Source organism: Lygodium microphyllum, chromosome 8 (assembly GCF_053477565.2).
Source record: "Lygodium microphyllum isolate KBCC chromosome 8, Lygodium_microphyllum_v1.1.10, whole genome shotgun sequence".
In the NCBI taxonomy this organism is placed as follows: domain Eukaryota; kingdom Viridiplantae; phylum Streptophyta; class Polypodiopsida; order Schizaeales; family Lygodiaceae; genus Lygodium; species Lygodium microphyllum.
The window spans coordinates 119,556,381-119,575,215 of record NC_141142.1 but is presented as its reverse complement, the minus strand read 5'-3'; the positions used below and the strand labels follow the sequence as shown (position 1 = coordinate 119,575,215).

Sequence of the window (18,835 nt, the reverse complement as noted above, 5' to 3'; positions counted from 1 at the left end):
ATATACCATCAACAAGTTGCAACAAGTGTGCAATAGGATATACCATTGCATTAATTCTTTTTACATCCTCCCAAAAGCCATGCTCTTTGCGGCTTGCCTTTTCCTTGCATAATGTACCTATGGAAGTGGCTGCTAATGGAGAAGCACTAAACTCATCACTAACAAACAACGATCTCACTGCACCTATGCAATCTCTAAGGCGTCTCAACATCAAAAAGTTATAGATAAAGCGTATTTTTGAATACTTTAACAACATCTTTCTTGATCTTTTTGTAAACTCATAACAAAGAAATTGGTGATTCAAAATAAAAATGACCGTTTGATTTGCATCATGTATCACTGGCTCAACCCAATCCAACTCACCAATATCTTTCAAAAGGTTGTTCAAGCAATGTGCCATGTAATAAGAAGATATAATGTGCTTATACACTCCTTGAACAATGGCACCTATGACTAGATTTGTGGACTCACAATCATCCACAAAACCAACCACAAGATGTAGCCCGATACTCTCAATGGCAAAGATTCACTCTGCTACAAGCTTATTTGCAGACTTTCCAAGCCCTGAAGCATCTTGAGATGACATGAAATACATCATCGATTGACCTCTTCCTTGTCACTCCACCCATCAACGATGAGTGTGACAACATTCTTCTCCCAATCTCTCTTTATATTTGATGCAGCTTGCTCCACAATATACTTCTCCTTCTAAATGAAGGTAGTGTGTAAAGTCTCAGATTAGGGGGGTATAGTTAGGCCCTTACTCTCCAACGTTCTTCAACATGGCCCTAAAGTACTCTGATCTATAGATATAAAACGAGAAATATCAAAATAAGACATAGTTTAGAGGTACGTATGCATAGCTCAAGGGCTGATCAATAGCCGATATGGCTCAAGGGGCACAAAGCACATAGGCAAAGGCCAAATACGAGGATATAGCTTTTGGGATCAACCCAAAGGTTATGCGTAAAGTGGTTACAATCCCCCCTTAAAACATGACTCCTTTGTGAATCTAAACAAGGGGAAAACAAGGTCTTAGCACACGTGTGAGCATGGCCAGTGTCTAATCCCAACCATATATCTTTTTTTTTTTTAACAAATTTTAGCAAGATAAGAATCCACCCTGATTTCGAAGCTGAGGAAATCACAATCAATATTGGTTGCTTGCGACAATGTCATCAAGCATTGTTGAAGGCGAGTGTCGAGTGGCTATAAATGTGTCTTGGATGCCTTAACTGGATACAAAAGAGTAACAACGTGAAAAGCCCCAATTTTTATTAGGAAAATTGTGAGAATTTTTTATGGATTTTGACACAAGTCAAAAACCCCAAAATTGTGTGTGAACTCCTCTTAAAGAATAAATTAAATCTTTATGACAGGTTTAACAAAAGAAAACTCAAGACTTAGCTTTGTCGAGACAGCTAGGAGATGATAGTGACATGGAAAGCCAATGCAAGCTACGAGCAATAGGTGACACATGACATACGGCAAAGGTCTGATGGCAGGCAATTGGTACGTGAAGTAGATAGAGGACATTGCTAGGCAAGCGGCACATTCAATGGGTCACAAGAGGAAGGTATCACTAGGGACATTTGATGGGTCACATCACAAAGAGTCAAGCACAACTAGCAAACTGGATGTGCAAATGAATGTGGCAAACAGGCCGTGGGACAGGAGACAAGTCAGCAAGGCTAAAGTGTGGCTATTGCAGGTGACTGGCAAACACATATTGAGTGGTGGAGCTGGACATTCTTCTGCAAGTTGCAACTTCTTCTTTTTCTTCTTCTAAAATTCAACAGTCCTTGACATGTTCTGCAGCAAGTCGGGCCTTCGGCAGCGGGCTGGCAAATACACAAGGCTAAGTTAACAAGGCAACACGAATGTAACAGCTGGCAGCGTTTGAGACTGCTCTAATACCACTGTTAGGCAACAAGGATGAGGATAAGAAAAGTAATTGACTTTAGGCACCAGTTTTGCCATGTGCCATTGTGTCCATGTCAAACCTATTTTGATCCTCTCTCAAGTCATGGGGACCTTGTTCTTCATCTCCCCCATTTTCTTGCATTCATTCTTCCTTCACATCATCACACCTCTGTTTCCATCAATTCTTGCTTTCATTTACCCTTGCATTGTTGGCCAAATATTCACCCCTCTGATTGGCATCACTTTGAGTCTACGTCAACCCTCCACAACTGCCTAACAACTACCTAACAATCATTTGTTGACTGAACACTGCTGATTGTGTGTCTATCCTGACCAGGACAGCACGTACTTTGATCATTCAATGTATGGGAGTATAAATTGGATCATGCTCTTTGATTTAATATATAGGAGTATCAGATGATGCTCTTCTAGACCGTCGAGCATGAATACACTGCTTTTCAGCCATTCTCCCCTGTATACACAGATATTAATCCTTTAATGAAATACGAGTTACCTCTATTTCAGATTTGGGTTCTCTTATTCTCTAGAAAATTGTGGATTTTGGTAAGACTCTCTTATGGCATAAATTTTCTCCTTTCCTTGCTTTTGCATTTCTTTATGGTTTGTCTTCTACATAAAGGAGGCAGAACACCTAGCAGCAGAAGTGCTAGGAGCAAGAGAGTGAATGGAGGCCAGGATTCCAGACAAATCCTATCATGATTCATAATAGATGCACTCTGATCAAAAGCTCTGTCAAGAAAGCAAACTACATAACAGAGTTGCAGTTACACAGCCGGTAGGTTAATTGTGCTTAATGAAGAGCAAGGCAATATTTCAGAGTTTTAGGCATAAGATGCTAATCTTCAAATTCTTCAGAAAGTTGACGTTTTTTTGGGTTTCCACTGCTTCTGATAAACATATAAGAAGAGTAGACCCATCTCAATGTCCATCGCAACTTGCAAGGCAGATCAACTCCAGCGTCTCTAGACATGTGAATGGCAAAAAGTAAGAAAGTACAAGAGACTAACATTACAATGTGTCAACGGTGTTCAAGGATAATGAAATTCAATTGGGTTTACACAATTTCTATGGACCTTAAAGCTTGACCACATGCAGCAAGAATAGCTTTCCTATAAATGACAAGGTGGTTTAACTAAATAACATTCTGCAAAATAATTTTAACTCTACCCCAACACAGTATGCCAGGCAGATGTAGGACACAGCTGACCTCTAAAAGCTTTGATTCACTGCTGGCATGGAGGTAGTGTCCAACCCTTTCTTTTTCCTTCTTCAAGCAGTCCTCTGCCTGGCAATCATTCAGACACCGTGTAAGTTTCCATGCACAAGAACCAAAGTAGCTTGCTTCAACAAAACAATTGTACACCTTAAGCATGTAGTCAGGACATGAATCTTCTTCGATCCAAGACGCAGCTTTTCGTGAATAATAAGCAGCAGTATCTTGAAGTAAAAACGCTTCAAAATCATTCTCATATGTGTCCATCCCTCCCATTCCAATCTCCACAAAAATGCCTAGCACATTTTTTAACAAGGCTCGATCAATCTGCTCGTTCTCCCGTTCTCTGTCAATCTACAACATGAACCATTACCACTGTAAATCTACTGTTGATGAGAACAGACTACTATTTATTTCATTATCTGGTGACAACCCATACCAATGCAATAACTGCATCCTTCACATTAAACTTCAGCTCCTCATAGACCTGAAAGATGCATACAAAGGGTAAATCATCAATCAGCCATTGTATGCATGATAAAACATGGGTTGTAAACAAGTAATATTTTAGATCCCAGATTTTTGTGCGCTCAACACGTTGGCATTACCAGGTCTCGGAAACTTATTAGGCCAACTTCGGAAAGCGCTGGAAGTGACCTTCTTGCAATAAAATATCGATCCAAATAATTAAAGAAGCGTGATAACCATCGGACCATAATCTTGTGATTATCCCAGCGCCGTACGAGCTCTCTTAACATAAACTCATCATGTTTGTCTCTTAAGGCAGGCAGAACCTGCCAAAGTGAAACATGACAGAAAACCTAAGCATGCTGCAACCGGCAATTTGCCTACAACAAACGATGGGAGAAGCAGTTGCATACCATGGAATGGATGTACTCTTCAAAGGATTCTCTATATCTGTCATACAGCTGCTGCGAGTAATCCTGCGGGGGTTTCTGTGTACACATGTTGTAGATAGTTCTGAAGGTAAATAAGTTAAGTAACAGATATTGACATTGAAAGACTGCAAGCGTGGCATACAGTGGCTCGCATTCTGACATGGAAACGCAGAAAAAAGATGGAAACGGTAAGGATACGTATACAGCCTCATGTACTCATCGGGATTGAACTGCTGCTCCGGGACGCCTTCGAGGAGATTCTTCAACTTTGCGATGCCGCTCTTCATCACATCCCAGCCTTGCTCGAGCTCAATCACCCGCCGCTCCATTGCAGATGGCAATCAGCGAGCGATGGCGAAGGGAGGAAGGGAGCGGAGGGATCGCGGCAGCCCGATGTAGGAGCTGGGGGGATCGACGTGGGAAGGAAGGACCCGATGACGACACGCGAGGCGAGACTACAATTCCTGGACTGACTCTCTCTCTCTCTCTCTCTCTCTCTCTCTGTGTCGCTGTGTCTATCTCTCTGTGTAAATCCCTCTGGCCTTCTGCTGCACCGCATGAACAGTCGTGATAAAAGCCCTCCGTTTGAAGGGACTCTGACTCTCACATTTCTTCATAGGACCCGCCTTTCACACGGAGAGCTCGGTTGCCACTTGGACGCAATTTTTTGCCGACCCCAACGCTCCCACGAAGCTTTGGTTTCGGTTTCAGAGTACACAAGTCTTCCCTCCCTCCTATGAAATTATCAAAGAAATCCATAGTTGTTTTGTATGGGTCCGTTTCAGTCTCCGAGTATACAATCCTCCCCTTCTATGCAACTATCAAAGAAATCAATACTTATTTTTTATAGGTTAGTACAACTGTCGATGAATGTTTATGAAAAGGGACACATTTTTTGGCCCTTACCACCCGCCCCCCCCCAACCAACCAAGGAGAGAACTAAGCTTTGGTTTTGTTTTGTGAATAGACATGTTCGTAGTTTGGGATAGCAAAATCATGAAGATTTATGCTTCTTTGATGCTCATGCATTGAAGGTTTAATGCTATGATGTATTAATGCTCGAGAAGGCTCTATAGTGCTATTGGATCATATCCATGCTTAACACTTCTAGTTATATTGGATATGCTCTTGCTTGAGCTTTTAGCTTTGATTTCACACCCCTTTACACTCATATTTAGCAAAGGTAGCATTGGTCAATGCTTTACCACTTATGTGCTTGGAAATTTATGTCGCTTATATGCTCTCGAATGTATTACTTAACATTATTGGGCTTCCAGATATTATGATGTATATGCACTAAGCTTGTTTTGCTCTTCAACACTCTAATTTGCTTCCAATGGGAGTATTTTCAATTTTGTATTGTGAAAGTTTGTCTTTTGGAGCTCGTGGGATCTTTTTAAGCTCATTGGCTTATGTAGAGCTTTGTCCTTACAATCAATAATCACTATGAATTGATCTCTATTTGATATTTGATTCTCCAATACTTGAACTCATTAGAAAGATTATCAATCAAGGATACATGCTTCATTATATATTGAGCTTCATTGTTCACAAGAGTAGTGAGTTGATAGTAGTTTGATAGATCTCATTGTTGCTTGGAGTTCTCTCATGCACAATCAGCTAATATACATGGTTACCTCGCACGTGGGATACATATTTATCTAACACTTTTGGTTTCTTTGACAATATATGGTACTTAGAGTTGCATGCTCTTTCTTAGATATTGCTAGCTGAATTTAAGTCCTATTGCTATTCGAACTTCCCTGTTGGTAGTGGGAGCACTCTATTTTGGACATTTACCTAGGTAACTGTCACACTATTTACTATAGCTTTATGGGCAACATTGCTAAAATTCAACTTTGAGCTACTTCATTTAGAGTAGACACTTATATCTCCTTCAGGCAATCTAGTGCTATTACTTTATGGATAACAATATATTAGGTTGTTCTCCCCCTATTGCATTCATTTTTGAATTAGTTTTGGGGCAAATTTATTATTATTATGGTGGCCCATTCTTTCTCTATTTTGCAATCATAATGGTAGATGCTTCTAGTGCCTCTAGGGTTAGTGATGTTTTTAACATAGATAAGTTAGATAACAATAACTATTGGGAGGCCCAAATATGACAAGTTTTGGTGCAAAAGAAGCAAGTTAGACCGTGGAAATGCAAATGTATAAAGCTTGAAGATATGGATGTTGACACTTGGGGATGACCTCAATGTCAAGATGTCGAGCTCTACATGAGCTGGCATCTACTTTGCGCCTTGGTGATGTGGCAGGATATTATTCATTGGCATATTAGGTGACCGACCTCAGGATACACCAATCATTCTACAGTTGCACTACACCCACATAGTCCATCCTTAGTTATGGTATATTTATTGTGCCACCTCTTCTTTTCTTAGCAAGTTCACACTTAGTGACTACGTGCACATATGGTGTGGTACTTTTATATTAGTCTTTTATCATGTTGTGAACTTAGTTCTTTTGTGTAGAAGAAAAAGAAAGAAGAATAAGAAATTGAGCCCTATCTCTCGGTGTGCTCAAGTCTCCATTTCTATTGTGTGTGTGCTCTTGGTTTCTTCATATCTCTTGCCTCTTGTTTATTGTCATGGTATCAGAGCCATCCCACAACTACGTTAAGCTCGATTGAAGGCTAAGGTAAAGTTGTTGGAGCATGAAAGCAAGCAAGCAGCAACAAGTAAGAAGCTCTTTCATCTTACTTGATTTACCTTGGGTTATAGCTGTAGAAGGTTCCTGAGGCTAGCAATGCTATAGTCTTCGATTCGATTGTTGTATTTTTTGGCATCATAGGTCATTTTACCCTCTATTCTAGACTTGCAAGTGGTCCCAATAGTAATTTTTGGGTATACTACAAATCAGTTGTATTGGTCATTTACAAGTGCATAGGTTATAGATTTTACATCTATAAGGTTTCGGGTATTTGCTAGGTTACAAACATAGTAGGCATTTGTATATAGATTGGAATTTGTTGTTATTGTTGTGGAGTCAATGAAAAAGACTACGTATTTAGTTATGGTGCACCTAATATCAGCTTGTATACATATTTTAGTTTTTTGCAAGGTTATCTAGTTTGTCAAAATGTCTGACAACTTCAACCAGATTGTTAGCAAAAAGCTTGATAATACTAATTATCATGCATGAAAGTTCATGATGATAAATTTATTGAAGGGTAAAGTTAATTGGAAATACATTGAAGGAGACGTGGCACTAGTATCCAAAGTTCCTTCATAAAATGCTACTACAAAATAGGTAAAGGCTAGGAAAGATTGGGAGTAGACACATAGGAAAATCATGTATTGGCTGATTATTAGTGTCACGAATAACATGATGGACTATTTGTAGGAGTTTGATACCCTTGCTATTGCATGGAAGGACCGAGCAAGGCTGTTTGAAGTAACCACAAAGGCTAAAAAATTGTAGCTCAAGTCAGAGATGGAACCAAGTGAATAGAGGGAATATTTCAATTAATGATTATGTCTTGAAGATCAAGAGTATTTTGGAAGTTCTTGGATCCATTAGTGTGGTAGTTGATGATGATGATGTTGTACATACATACTTACATGGACTTGGAGATGAATACAAGAGCTTCAAGTTATCTATGAATATGAAGGATGATATCCTTGATTTTATAAACTTGATTTCTATATTGATAATTGAGGAGAAGGACCTTGACTTGGATTTTTCATATTCTCAAAATAAAAATAAGTCTAAATAGGTATTTTACTCTACTAGTAGAGATAGAGGTCATAGTAGAGACCAAGTTGGTAATTGTGGTCAAAGTTATGATACATAGCAAAATAGAGGAGGACAACGGTCTTGAGAAAGGGGGAGTCAAAGAGATCAAGTTGTAGATTCTAATAGGCAATAGAATTTTGGTGACAGCAAGGAGCGCTAGCATTGTGGTCAAAAAGTCCACATTTTTAAAAAATGCTTTGAAAAGAATATATGAAATTAGAAATGGAAAAAAGCAATAATGTAATTATGCATCCATAGTAGTAGAAATAATGATGATAGAAGTGAATAGTTGTTTGTTATGCAACACTTTATGAGTACTATGATTGTTGATGGTTCATCCAAAGAATAATGTATGGTATGTAGACTTAGGTGTCTCTAACCACATGATTTCTCACAGAGAGTGGTTTAAAGAGATAGACAGTCCACAGTCTCCAAGCTATGTGGAGATAGGGGATGATACATCTCACCCCATTAATCATGTTGAAAATGTTATTTTGAGTATGCAAGATGGTAAAACAAAGTAATTGGCTGATGTGCTGCATGTACTAAATATAACAAAAAATTTGGTTTCTGTTGGTCAAATTATAAAACAAGGATTGCAGGTTCGGTTCACATCTAATGGTTGTTATGTAGAAAATCTTTAAAATAATTTCAAGTTAATTGCAAAAGAAAAATGTGTTGGCTGATTGTTTACTCTTGATGTAAGTTTGCATGAAATGGATGTTGCCATGTTTGCACAAGGTTTAGGTGTTGTGGTTGATATTGAAATTTGGTATAAGAGAATCGATCATGTGAATATGCGGCAGCTAAAAGCCATGTAGTCAAAATAGATTGTGGATGGTTTGCCTAAGTTTAGAGTTGATGGGATGCATAAAGTATGTGAAGCATGTCAATTTGGAAAGCAAGTAATGCATGTGTTTCCATATGAAATTTTGAGGTGTGGGGTCCTACAAAGACTCCAACTTTGGGTGGTTGCAACTATTATGTTTTCTTCATAATTGATTATCAAATCCCCAAAGTATGGATTTATTTTATGCATGAGAAATGCGGGGTATTCACTCACTTTAAAAGCTTTAAGGCTTTGATTGAGAAGGATATAGAGTTGTATATTAACCTCCTAAGGTCAAATGGAGGGGGAGAATATATCTCCAATGAGTTTTCTGATTTTTTACAAAAAATGAAAGTCACATTTGGAGTGCGAGGCACAGTACACTATATCAAGTCCACATTGGATTATGTTTTATTCTATAGCATAAGCATATCATTGGACTTGCATGGTTCTATAGATGTAGATTAGGCTGCTAACATTTCAAATAGAAGATCTACTAGTGGTTTCATATTTTCCTTTGGCAATGCTATTGTTACTTGGAGTAGCAATGAATAGCCAATAGTTGTCTTATCTAGTACAAAGGTGCTACAATTGGCGGGAAGGGCAAATTTTTTTGGCAACCCCTCTATTCTTATTCCATATAGTTCACTTATTCTAGCCTTAGATGTACCCATCTCCACTTCCACTTCCACCACCACCACCACTGCTGCCGTCGCTAGCTCTACCACCACCACCTCCATCATTACCTTCACCACCACCTTCACTCTCACTCTCTCCCTCACACACACACACACACACAATACACACACACACACACACTCTCTCTCTCTCTCTCTCTCTCTCTCTCTCTCTCTCTCTCTCTCTCTTGCTTGACAGAACTTATATTACATTGGATTATAACATGTGTCGCAGCAAATAGTTCGCTCTTTACTTATAAATAGTTCACACACACACACACACACACATATTTACAATACAAAATAATTTCTACAAGCAATCCGGATCTAGATTTATATTACATTGATCTTTGGCAAGTGTACTATTGTTTCACAAACTGATAGACAATGATAGTAAAAGATTATCATAAATTTGATCATAGCTAACCAAGAGAGGCATGCCTGTATTTTCTCAACAAAATAAAATGCACTTGCTCTAAGAATTAGTAGAGTCTTTGCTTTGCTAGTCACACTATGGACGACGTTGAATTTTTTTTTTCTCTTTTCAAATATGAGATGTAAGTTCTCTTCCGTAAGCATGGATTGGTGTATAAACGTGTCTATATTTGCATCCATTCAATTTACTCACTAAACATTTTTCTTTATACATGGCTTTAGCAACCTCATTAAACATTGGTTAAAAAATAAAAACTCGTTATTAAAGCTTGCGCATTTGTGGATTATTTAGTACGGTGACAAGAAGGGATATTGATTAGTGAAAATAAGTATAAATTTAATGCTTAATCAATATCGTTAATGAGAGAGAGAGAGAGAGAGAGAGAGAGAGAAAGAGAGACCATCATTTTGATCTCTCACTGGTGCGCAGATCGGTTGCTGTATGCTCGCATAGTGAATGCCGGAAGGTCCCCAAGAACAATGAACTCTACTTTTTGCACAAGTTACAAGGTAAAAAGCATGAACGACAAGAGCAAGAGACCAATTGGGTGCAATCTCCTCCCATGCCTTGTGTGAGCGCTTCACAAAGCATGTATTTTATGTATATTTCATCTTCATGCTCAATAATAGCCCAATTTACAAAAATATAACAAGCTTTTAGCTTTTGAGTTTGCTTTTACAAAAATTGGAATAAAGCTAATGGACGGTGCCCAAAGAGTCTGGCACGCCCAATACAATGTCCAAATAGAAATAACATAACCGCCCATGCGCATACAAAATAATAATAAATAATCGATGCCTCAATAAATAGTCATGACAAAATATAAGCGTGGCGCCTATCAAAATATAATCCATAGATCGAATACTCGCTATCCTCCAATGCTTTCCTCTGCCACTACTGCTATCTCTACACATCAACTGAAGCATTCACAATCGTTAGTAAAATAATACAATTAAATGGACAAAAGTGAATACCTAGCAGTCTTCAGCTACATAAATAAATCAACTGGTTAGAAATAAATCCTAACCTTAATTTATTACGAGTGCGCACTCAAAACGCATAAACATTTATTAATTTAATATGCATTTTGCGGAATCACCCGCTATGGAATCACCCATGTACTCACTAAATTAATGAAACACCCGAAAAGGACAGGCGTCCCCATCAACTTCTCGCACAAAGAATCCACTTTGTGTATGAGCCTCGGTCATCAAAGTTTACGGAATCCACCGTAAAACCTCACGGAATCCACCGTGGAATATGCCTCCTGGCATCACTCATCGTGCATGTCTTTGCTAACTTGACATCATACTATTGTAATATTAATACTCATAGGCTATAAAATATAGTTATACTTCTTTGAACTAATCATATGTGTGTGTGTGTATTAGAAATTTCAATATACATACATAAATATATGCATGTATATTATTGAGAGAGAGGGAGAGAAAGATATATTTTTGGTGATAATACTTTTTGAATAAGAGAGATATATAGAAACAAGTTCTTAATGAGACACACACACGTGCATACATGCACACACACATACACATAGAGAGACAAATCAAGGTATGTGAATAAGAGAGAGATATAGAAACAAGTTCTTAATGAGACACACATATGCGTGCATGCATGCACACGAACATACACATAGAGAGACAAATCAAGGTAGGTTTGTCTATTTTATATTACAAAACTAAAGACATAGCTTTAAAGGTTATTGCTCATATAAACTCTAATCCACCTTGACTAAGTAATTCATCAATGGTTTGCCTAGTCTTTAAAATCAAAATACATTCTAGATACTTTGAATGTAAGGAACTTTGATTGGAAGGGTATTAGGACTCAATGGAGAAGAGAGGGAGGAGAAAGAGATAAAAATGACTTTTGGATGTGTGAGAGAGAGAGAGAGAGAGAGAGAGAGAGAGAGAGAGAAATAACTATTGATGAGAGACAAGAAAGATGTGTCTTTTTAAAAATCATTGATAAGAGAGAAAAAAAAAAGTGAAAAGTAGTTTGGATAGAGAGGTACCTTTTTCAAATTAATGTTAGAGAGGCCCGAAAGTAGTATTGTAAATATTTCTAGTACTCTCTTCTATAATATTACCTTAGCCTCTCTCCTACATTAATAGCCTTGGATATTTATACACACATTTACACACTCACATTCTCTCTCAATGTTACAATATTATTTTTGAGCCTTTCTTACACATTAATAGCTTTGATTTTTTATCAAAACATGCACACAAAATCTCTCTCTCTCTCTCTCTCTCTCTGTGCAACTCTCTCTTATAACACCATAAAACTACCTTTGGACTTCTATATTAATAGCTTTGGACATTTATCACCACACACACACACACACACACACACACACACACATATTTTGTGTGTATGTGTATATGTGTGTGGCTTTAAAATTTCTTTTAACTTTCTCTTACAATATTACATTTGGGCCTTTTTTACACATTAATAGCTTTGGATCTTTACCAACACACACACACTCTCTCTCTCTTACTCACTGACTCATTCACTCACTTGCTCACACATACACACACACACACACACACTCTCTCTCTCTCTCTCTCTCTTTCTCTCTCTCTCTCTCTCTCTCTCTCTCTCTCTCTCTCTCTCTTTGGCTTAAAACAATTATAGCAACTCTCTTCTATAATACTACAATACTACCTTTGGGCTTCTCTTACACTAATAACTATGGATCTTTATCAAAATACACACACACACATTCTCTCTCTCTCTCTCTCTCTCTCTCTCTCTCTTTGGCTTAAAACAATTATAGCAACTCTCTTCTATAATACTACAATACTACCTTTGGGCTTCTCTTACACTAATAACTATGGATCTTTATCAAAATACACACACACACATTCTCTCTCTCTCTCTCTCTCTCTCTCTCTCTCTCTCTCTCTCCAACTTGAGATCAACTTCCTCTATTTAAAAGTTTTTGGTATAAATACAAGTAGACAAAAAAGTCACATTTTGATTATAATTTCAATAGTATAAAACTTTTCCAAATCTTTTGATAAGGCCTTTATTTTTCCAAATACACAATGCAAAAGACAATAGTAATTATATGTTATGTTAATTATTAGTTTTCTATATACACATTCACATACACACACGTACACATAGAGAGAGAGATGCATACACACATGCATTGTTTAATTTATTACTTAGCTAATAACTTAATTATTAATTATTTTTGGTTAATTACTGAATAAAAATATAAAGAGAGGGAGAGAGAGATAGAGACGAATGAGAGGAGAAAGTGAGATAAACGAGAGAGAGAGAGAGAGAGAGAGAGAGAGAGAGAGAGAGAGAGAGAGAGAGAGAGAGAGAGAGAGAGAGAGAGAGAGAGAGAGATTATGTTACTTACTTTGACTTCTTCTTTTTTTTTTTGTCGAGAAGGGGGTTGCTAACAACTCGTTGAGAAGAGGGTTCCTTGCAACCCCTTCTCGAGATGAATTTTTTTTCACAAGTCTCCTCCATCATTCTTTGAGGGGACTTGTGAAAAAAAATTTCGTCGACGAACAGGGGGTTGCGGCAATCCCTTCTCGGTGAATTTTTTTTCATAAGTCCTCTCTAAAAAAATCCACTAAACATAGAGTTGTTAACAACCCCTTTCCAATAATTTTTTTTTCAATAAGTCCCCTTAGAGAGAAAAAAGCAACTCGTGAATTTTTTTCTCTAAGAAGGGGTTGTCGGCAACCCCTATCTAGCAACAAAAAATTTCACGTTTCCCTAGAGAGATGATGGAAGGGAGTTGTGAATTAAAGCGTGCACGTGCACACACACCCATACACACACACACACACATACTCTCTCTCTCTCTCTCTCTCTCTCTCTCTCTCTCTCTCTTACTGAGAAGGGGTTGTTGGCAACCCCTGTCTGGAAAAAAAAAGTCACATCCCCTTAGAGAGATGATGATAAAGTCACATAATTTCATACACACACACACACACATTTTTAATGTGAAAACTACTACAACATTCAATTGGACAAAGGTTTATTTTTCTCGTTCACATAGGAGATTAAGAGAATTTCAAATCAAATGATGATATTAAGCCTTAAAAGTCATGCAAGTTAGTAGCATGGAGACTTCTCTGCAAAAACATAACTTGGTATCATTCTATAGATGTATATTTGCAATGGTATCTTATTGATGTGCTCTCTATATGTAATAGAAGTATGAATGGTAGGTTCATGTGTGGATAATTAAAGAAGGGGATATTGCAAACTTTGCCAATAAAATGCATAGACGATGTGCATTTAAAGGAGGAGTAGCTCATATATAAGGATTACCAGATTGAGCAGCAATGGAATGAGGAGGTGTATTAGAGATGTTGTAGAGGCAATCAACCGCTAAGACCTATGGACCGCTTATTGTTTCAAGCGTTCCAAGCCGAGCACTCACTACAAGGATATGGAGGTATAGTGACGGCGCTTTTCGATGCAAAATAGCGGCATTGCTATTTGCGTCGCAAATGCAATGCTAATAGAGATGCAAATAGAGACGATACTCAGACAAAAAAAACGTGGGCCAAAATTCGAGCGCGTTATTTTGCGTGCATACACGAAAGAGAGAGCGAAAGGGAGAGCGAATATCTTACATTTGAGAGGGAGAGGGAGAGAAAGAGAGAAAGAAGGAGAATGAAAGCTTCTCACTGCCGCCATCGCCATTCGCAAAGAAGAGGAGGAAGTGTACGGAGGGCAAAGAGGAGCCATCGAACCCTTCTTCGAGCCTTTACGGTGAGTGCATTGTTCATTCTTGCTTTGTTTTTGTGTTTTCTATTTATTTTTTACTTGTTTTTATTAAAATTCATGTATATTGAGAGAGGGAGAGGAAATGAGAGAGAAAGAGAGGGAGAGCGAGAGGGAGAGGGAGAGGGAGGGAGAGGAAACGAGAGAGGGAGGGAGAGGGAAAGGGAGAGGGAGGAAAGAGAGGGAAACATTAAACATAATAGGGAAAGAGAGGGAGAGGGAGAGGGAAAGAGAGGGAGGGAGAGGAAAGAGAGGGAAACATTAAACATAATAGGGAAAGAGAGAAAGAGAGGGAGAGGGAGAGGGAAAGAGAGAGGGAGGGAGGGAGAGGAAATGAAAGAGGGAGAGAAAGAGGGAGAGGGAGAGGGAGGGAGAGGAAAGAAAGGGAAACATTAAGCATAATAGAAAAAGAGAAAAAGAGAGGGAGAGGGAGAGGGAGAGGGAGGGAGAGAAAAGAGAGGGAAACATTAAACATAATAGGAAAAGAGAAAAAGAGAGGGAGAGGGACTGAGAGGAAATGAGAGAGGGGGAGAAAGAGAGAAAAGGAAATGAGAGAGGGAGAGGAAGAGAGAAAAGGAAAGAAGGAACGAGAGAGAGAAAGAAAAACATTAAACATAATAGGGAAAGGGAGAAAGAGAGGGAGAGGGAGAGGGAGAGAGAAAAGGAAATGACAGAGGGAGAGGAAGAGAGAAAAAACATTAAACATAATAGGAAAAGAGAGAAAGAGAGGGTGAGGGCGAGGGAGGGAGAGGAAATGAGAGAGGGAGAGGAAGAGAGAAAAGGAAAGAAGGAACGAGAGAAAGAGGGAAAAAACATTAAACATAATAGGGAGAAAGAGAAAGAGAGGGAGAGGGAGGGAGAGGTTTATGTCAACACGATGGTTGCATGAAGCTTTGATCGCAGCATCTTGCGAAGAGGAGGAGGTCTCAACTGAGTGGAAATTCTCGAGGGGATGTAGTCCAAAGGTGGTGACGTGTTTAGGGTTTGTCGTATCTATATTTTATATGTGACAACTAATTGAGTGTTTCAATGTACAATACAAAATATATAGTGTAGTGTGGTCGTGCGGACGACATTTTCGCGTGGAGCGTATTGACAAAATGCGCTCCACAACAGATTGTGGTATCATGGCAAGGTTCGAATAAGAGAGCCGATGACGAGCAACGAATCCAAATATGGTTATAGATGAGATTGTGTCTTTTGGAAACTTGCAAAGTATTGTTACAGTGGATTACCGTAGCTTCTCCATGATACTATTCGATGTGCAGTGGTTCAAAGTGGTACTTGAAGGAGCTGGAGCAATAGTTCGACGAGATCCATCTAGATTTCTCGAAATAGATTCTAAAAAAAAAAGGACGGATTTGCGCAACACATTTGTGTTGCCGGCCCATTGTGAACAGGTGTATGAACTCATTTGTTTGTTAATTGTATTACGACATGGTACATATCACAATAGTTAAATCTCTCTTGTACGTGTTTGTGAACATGTAATCTTCTATCCAAACCCTCGACAACCTTGATGGTGGTATATTATACATTCAACTCCCCGAAGTGAGAGAGTATATGATCAAAGCGATGTTCCTAGTAGCATAGATGAGGACAATATGCAAATAGAGGGGTTGATATTGCAAGGGGTGGAGGCCACCGAAAGCTTGGAGCATGTAGAGGAGCCAGCATCAGGTAACAATGATGGAAATATAGGAGTCTAAGAATTTTTTGAGAATGAGGTGGACTCATCCTTTTGTGGTGACATGTCTATTGACCTTCCAGTTTATGTCGAGTTGTGTCAAGAGATTGACATGGGATCGTAGGATACTTCATACTTGGAGCATCCACTTACTCAATTCATTGACTAATCGCTTATAAGGGTACATAAGATATGCATTTTAAGTAAGATCATTTTTTAAAGATTTATATTACTGTGCTTTGTATGATTTAAATTGATTATGCTAACATCATTTTTTGTCTATGTAGATAACCTTTGTGGATACTTAGATCATCAGGATGAGTCGAGGGATGAGCGATGAGGAGTTGCAGGATATCTTCATGCGTATGTCTCCAGATCAGATGACGAGATTCAGAGACATGGCGGACAAGGAGCTGTCTCGGACATCGTCAAGCTGCTCTATTAGATCTACTTTGGTGCGATTAGATGCTTTAGTTTTGAGCAGACGATGTCGATGCTCCAGACTTGGGCCAGACGGAGGGAGTGCTTCAGGATTAGGGGGATGCTACAGAGATACGTATACAGTGATCCCATGGTCAACTCGGGATACAAGTGCTACTCCTTGCTCTCGTGCCGGTTCTAGAGAGCGTGGCTCAGGTGGTTGCTGTGGAGGCACGGATACGGTGTCTCCATCTCGTCGTTTTGCTGGAGTTGCATCACCTCTGAGATTTGTTACACCTATGGGGATGTCTACTCTAGTCACTCTAGCTTTTGCTCAGTCGTCTGCAGATGGTACCCCTATGGGTGCTACTCCGATAGATACTATCCCGGTTGGTACACCAGATGTACAGGGGTCTCTTGGATATGCCTAGGAGCATGGTCACAAATGGGAGAGGAACCATCTTAGGCATACCCCAGAGGGATATGCCTACCTTGTAGATGATAGGTCAGGAGTCATCATCATGAATGATGAGGGGAGGAGGGTGATGGCTCACATGAAAGAGTTATGCCAACAAGTTTTTCGGCACAACGTCTTGGATCATTGGAAAAACATACCGGAGGGGAGCAAGGACTACATAGTAGCATCCTTGCATGAGGAGTTTTCAGTACTAGCCGCAGTAGATAGGTTTTCTACGGGCTGGATGATGGAGTGCATTCGTGTATATATATCACATAGACCATCGAACACACGCGAGGCACTCGAGAGTGGGACTGTAAAGCCCGAGTGGCTAAATATGGATGACTGGCGCAAACTGAGGGAGGAGGCTACAGATTCCAGGACGTTGGAGACAACAGCACGAGGCGGTGAGGGCATGACTAGAGGTTGGAATGGTCCATCATCTTGGGAGTGGCGGCCACAGGACATATTTGGAGGACTTTGTAAGCTTTTATTTTGTTTTTGTTGCTTATTTTTTTGTAGTATCCTTTGTACTGACAATCATGTTCCGAACAGTTAGTATTTTGTTTTCTTTGCAGCACTCCATTACAAATCGCGATCCGATCGGCCTTGAGACTCGATATGCAAAGAGGTACGGTCTCACTGCATTGATCGACCGATTGTATGGACACGGCGGCCCTGTAAGTCACTTATCTTTCTTGTCCGTAGTTACCATGTTTAATTAGAATGCATTATTGTATGGTGAACTAATGTGTAGTTGTTTCTTTTTTTACAGAGTCCGTTCAATGCTCCTTTGCAGCGGGATGAGCTTTCGGATGGCGATGATCTATAGCTCGCCCTTGGATCCCTGGATTCACACACCCTTCTTTTTTTGTCACATGATCTGTGTAGATATTTTCTATATAGTAGTGATATCTTGCCATGATTGTACCAGTCGCTTTCATTATGCGATCATGTATTTATTTCATGTATTAGTATTATGATTTAAGTACACTTTGTCTTTATTTACACGAGCATTATACACAATGCATAAACTATTTTATATAGCCCAAATAAAGCACACAGTACTACCCTGCGACAATTTTTTCCCTGTTACCATCGCTATTAGTATCACAAATTTACTGCACGTGTCGTTATTAGCGTCTCAAAGCGTCGTTATTAGGGTCTTTATTTGTGTCGGTATTAGTGCACCGACGCAAATAGCGATGCTGATAATGATGCTAATACCGATCGTTCTATGGCGTCGCCAATAACGAAGCTTCTTGCGACACTGGGGGTAAATTTTTTTATTTACATTTTTGTCGCTTTTAACGTCGGTATAAGGCCTATATCTTGTAGTGACTAATGGCTACCTCTCACATAGCCGACACACTATCCATCCTTAGGAGTGTAGTGAGCTTATCTCCATGCCTGATCAAGTTGCCTCCTCTTCCAAGCACTCCGGTAGCTCCATGATCCAAATGCAAGCTTCAAGCAAGCTCCATCCTCAAGCTCCATGCTCTAAGCTCCATTGTCGTGAGCAAGAGAAGAGAAGAGAAAAAAAGAGAAGAGAAGAAAAGAGGAAAAGATGGAGAGCTTCTCCACCACGGTCCCTCACCCTCGCACACTCACTCCCTCACACTCTCACACTCCCTCTCTCAAGCACAAGCTCAAGCAAGCAAGCAAGTAAGAAGATGAAGAGGAGAGCTACTTTTGGTCACACACAAGAATGAGCTTCTCATTTACTTTTTAACAT

General features: G+C 39.3%; 1 protein-coding gene across 2 annotated transcripts in view; it reads right to left on the bottom strand.

Moving 5' to 3' along the window:
* LOC148032795 (cullin-1-like) overlaps nucleotides 1-4,635 on the bottom strand; it is a 35,189-nt gene extending 30,554 nt beyond the window's left edge. The window contains exons 1-6 of one of the 2 annotated variants that reach the window (XM_087683464.1): nucleotides 4,255-4,635; nucleotides 4,039-4,138; nucleotides 3,766-3,951; nucleotides 3,597-3,644; nucleotides 3,308-3,511; nucleotides 3,152-3,229 (exon numbers count right to left, since the gene is read on the bottom strand). In XM_087683464.1, coding sequence (XP_087539590.1) covers nucleotides 3,152-3,229; nucleotides 3,308-3,511; nucleotides 3,597-3,644; nucleotides 3,766-3,951; nucleotides 4,039-4,138; nucleotides 4,255-4,385 — 747 coding nt within the window. In that variant the 5' untranslated portion in view covers nucleotides 4,386-4,635. The remainder of the gene's footprint in view (nucleotides 1-3,151; nucleotides 3,230-3,307; nucleotides 3,512-3,596; nucleotides 3,645-3,765; nucleotides 3,952-4,038; nucleotides 4,139-4,254) is intronic. The other variant, XM_087683463.1, reaches the window with a different exon arrangement.
* Nucleotides 4,636-18,835: the final 14,200 nt, after the last annotated feature.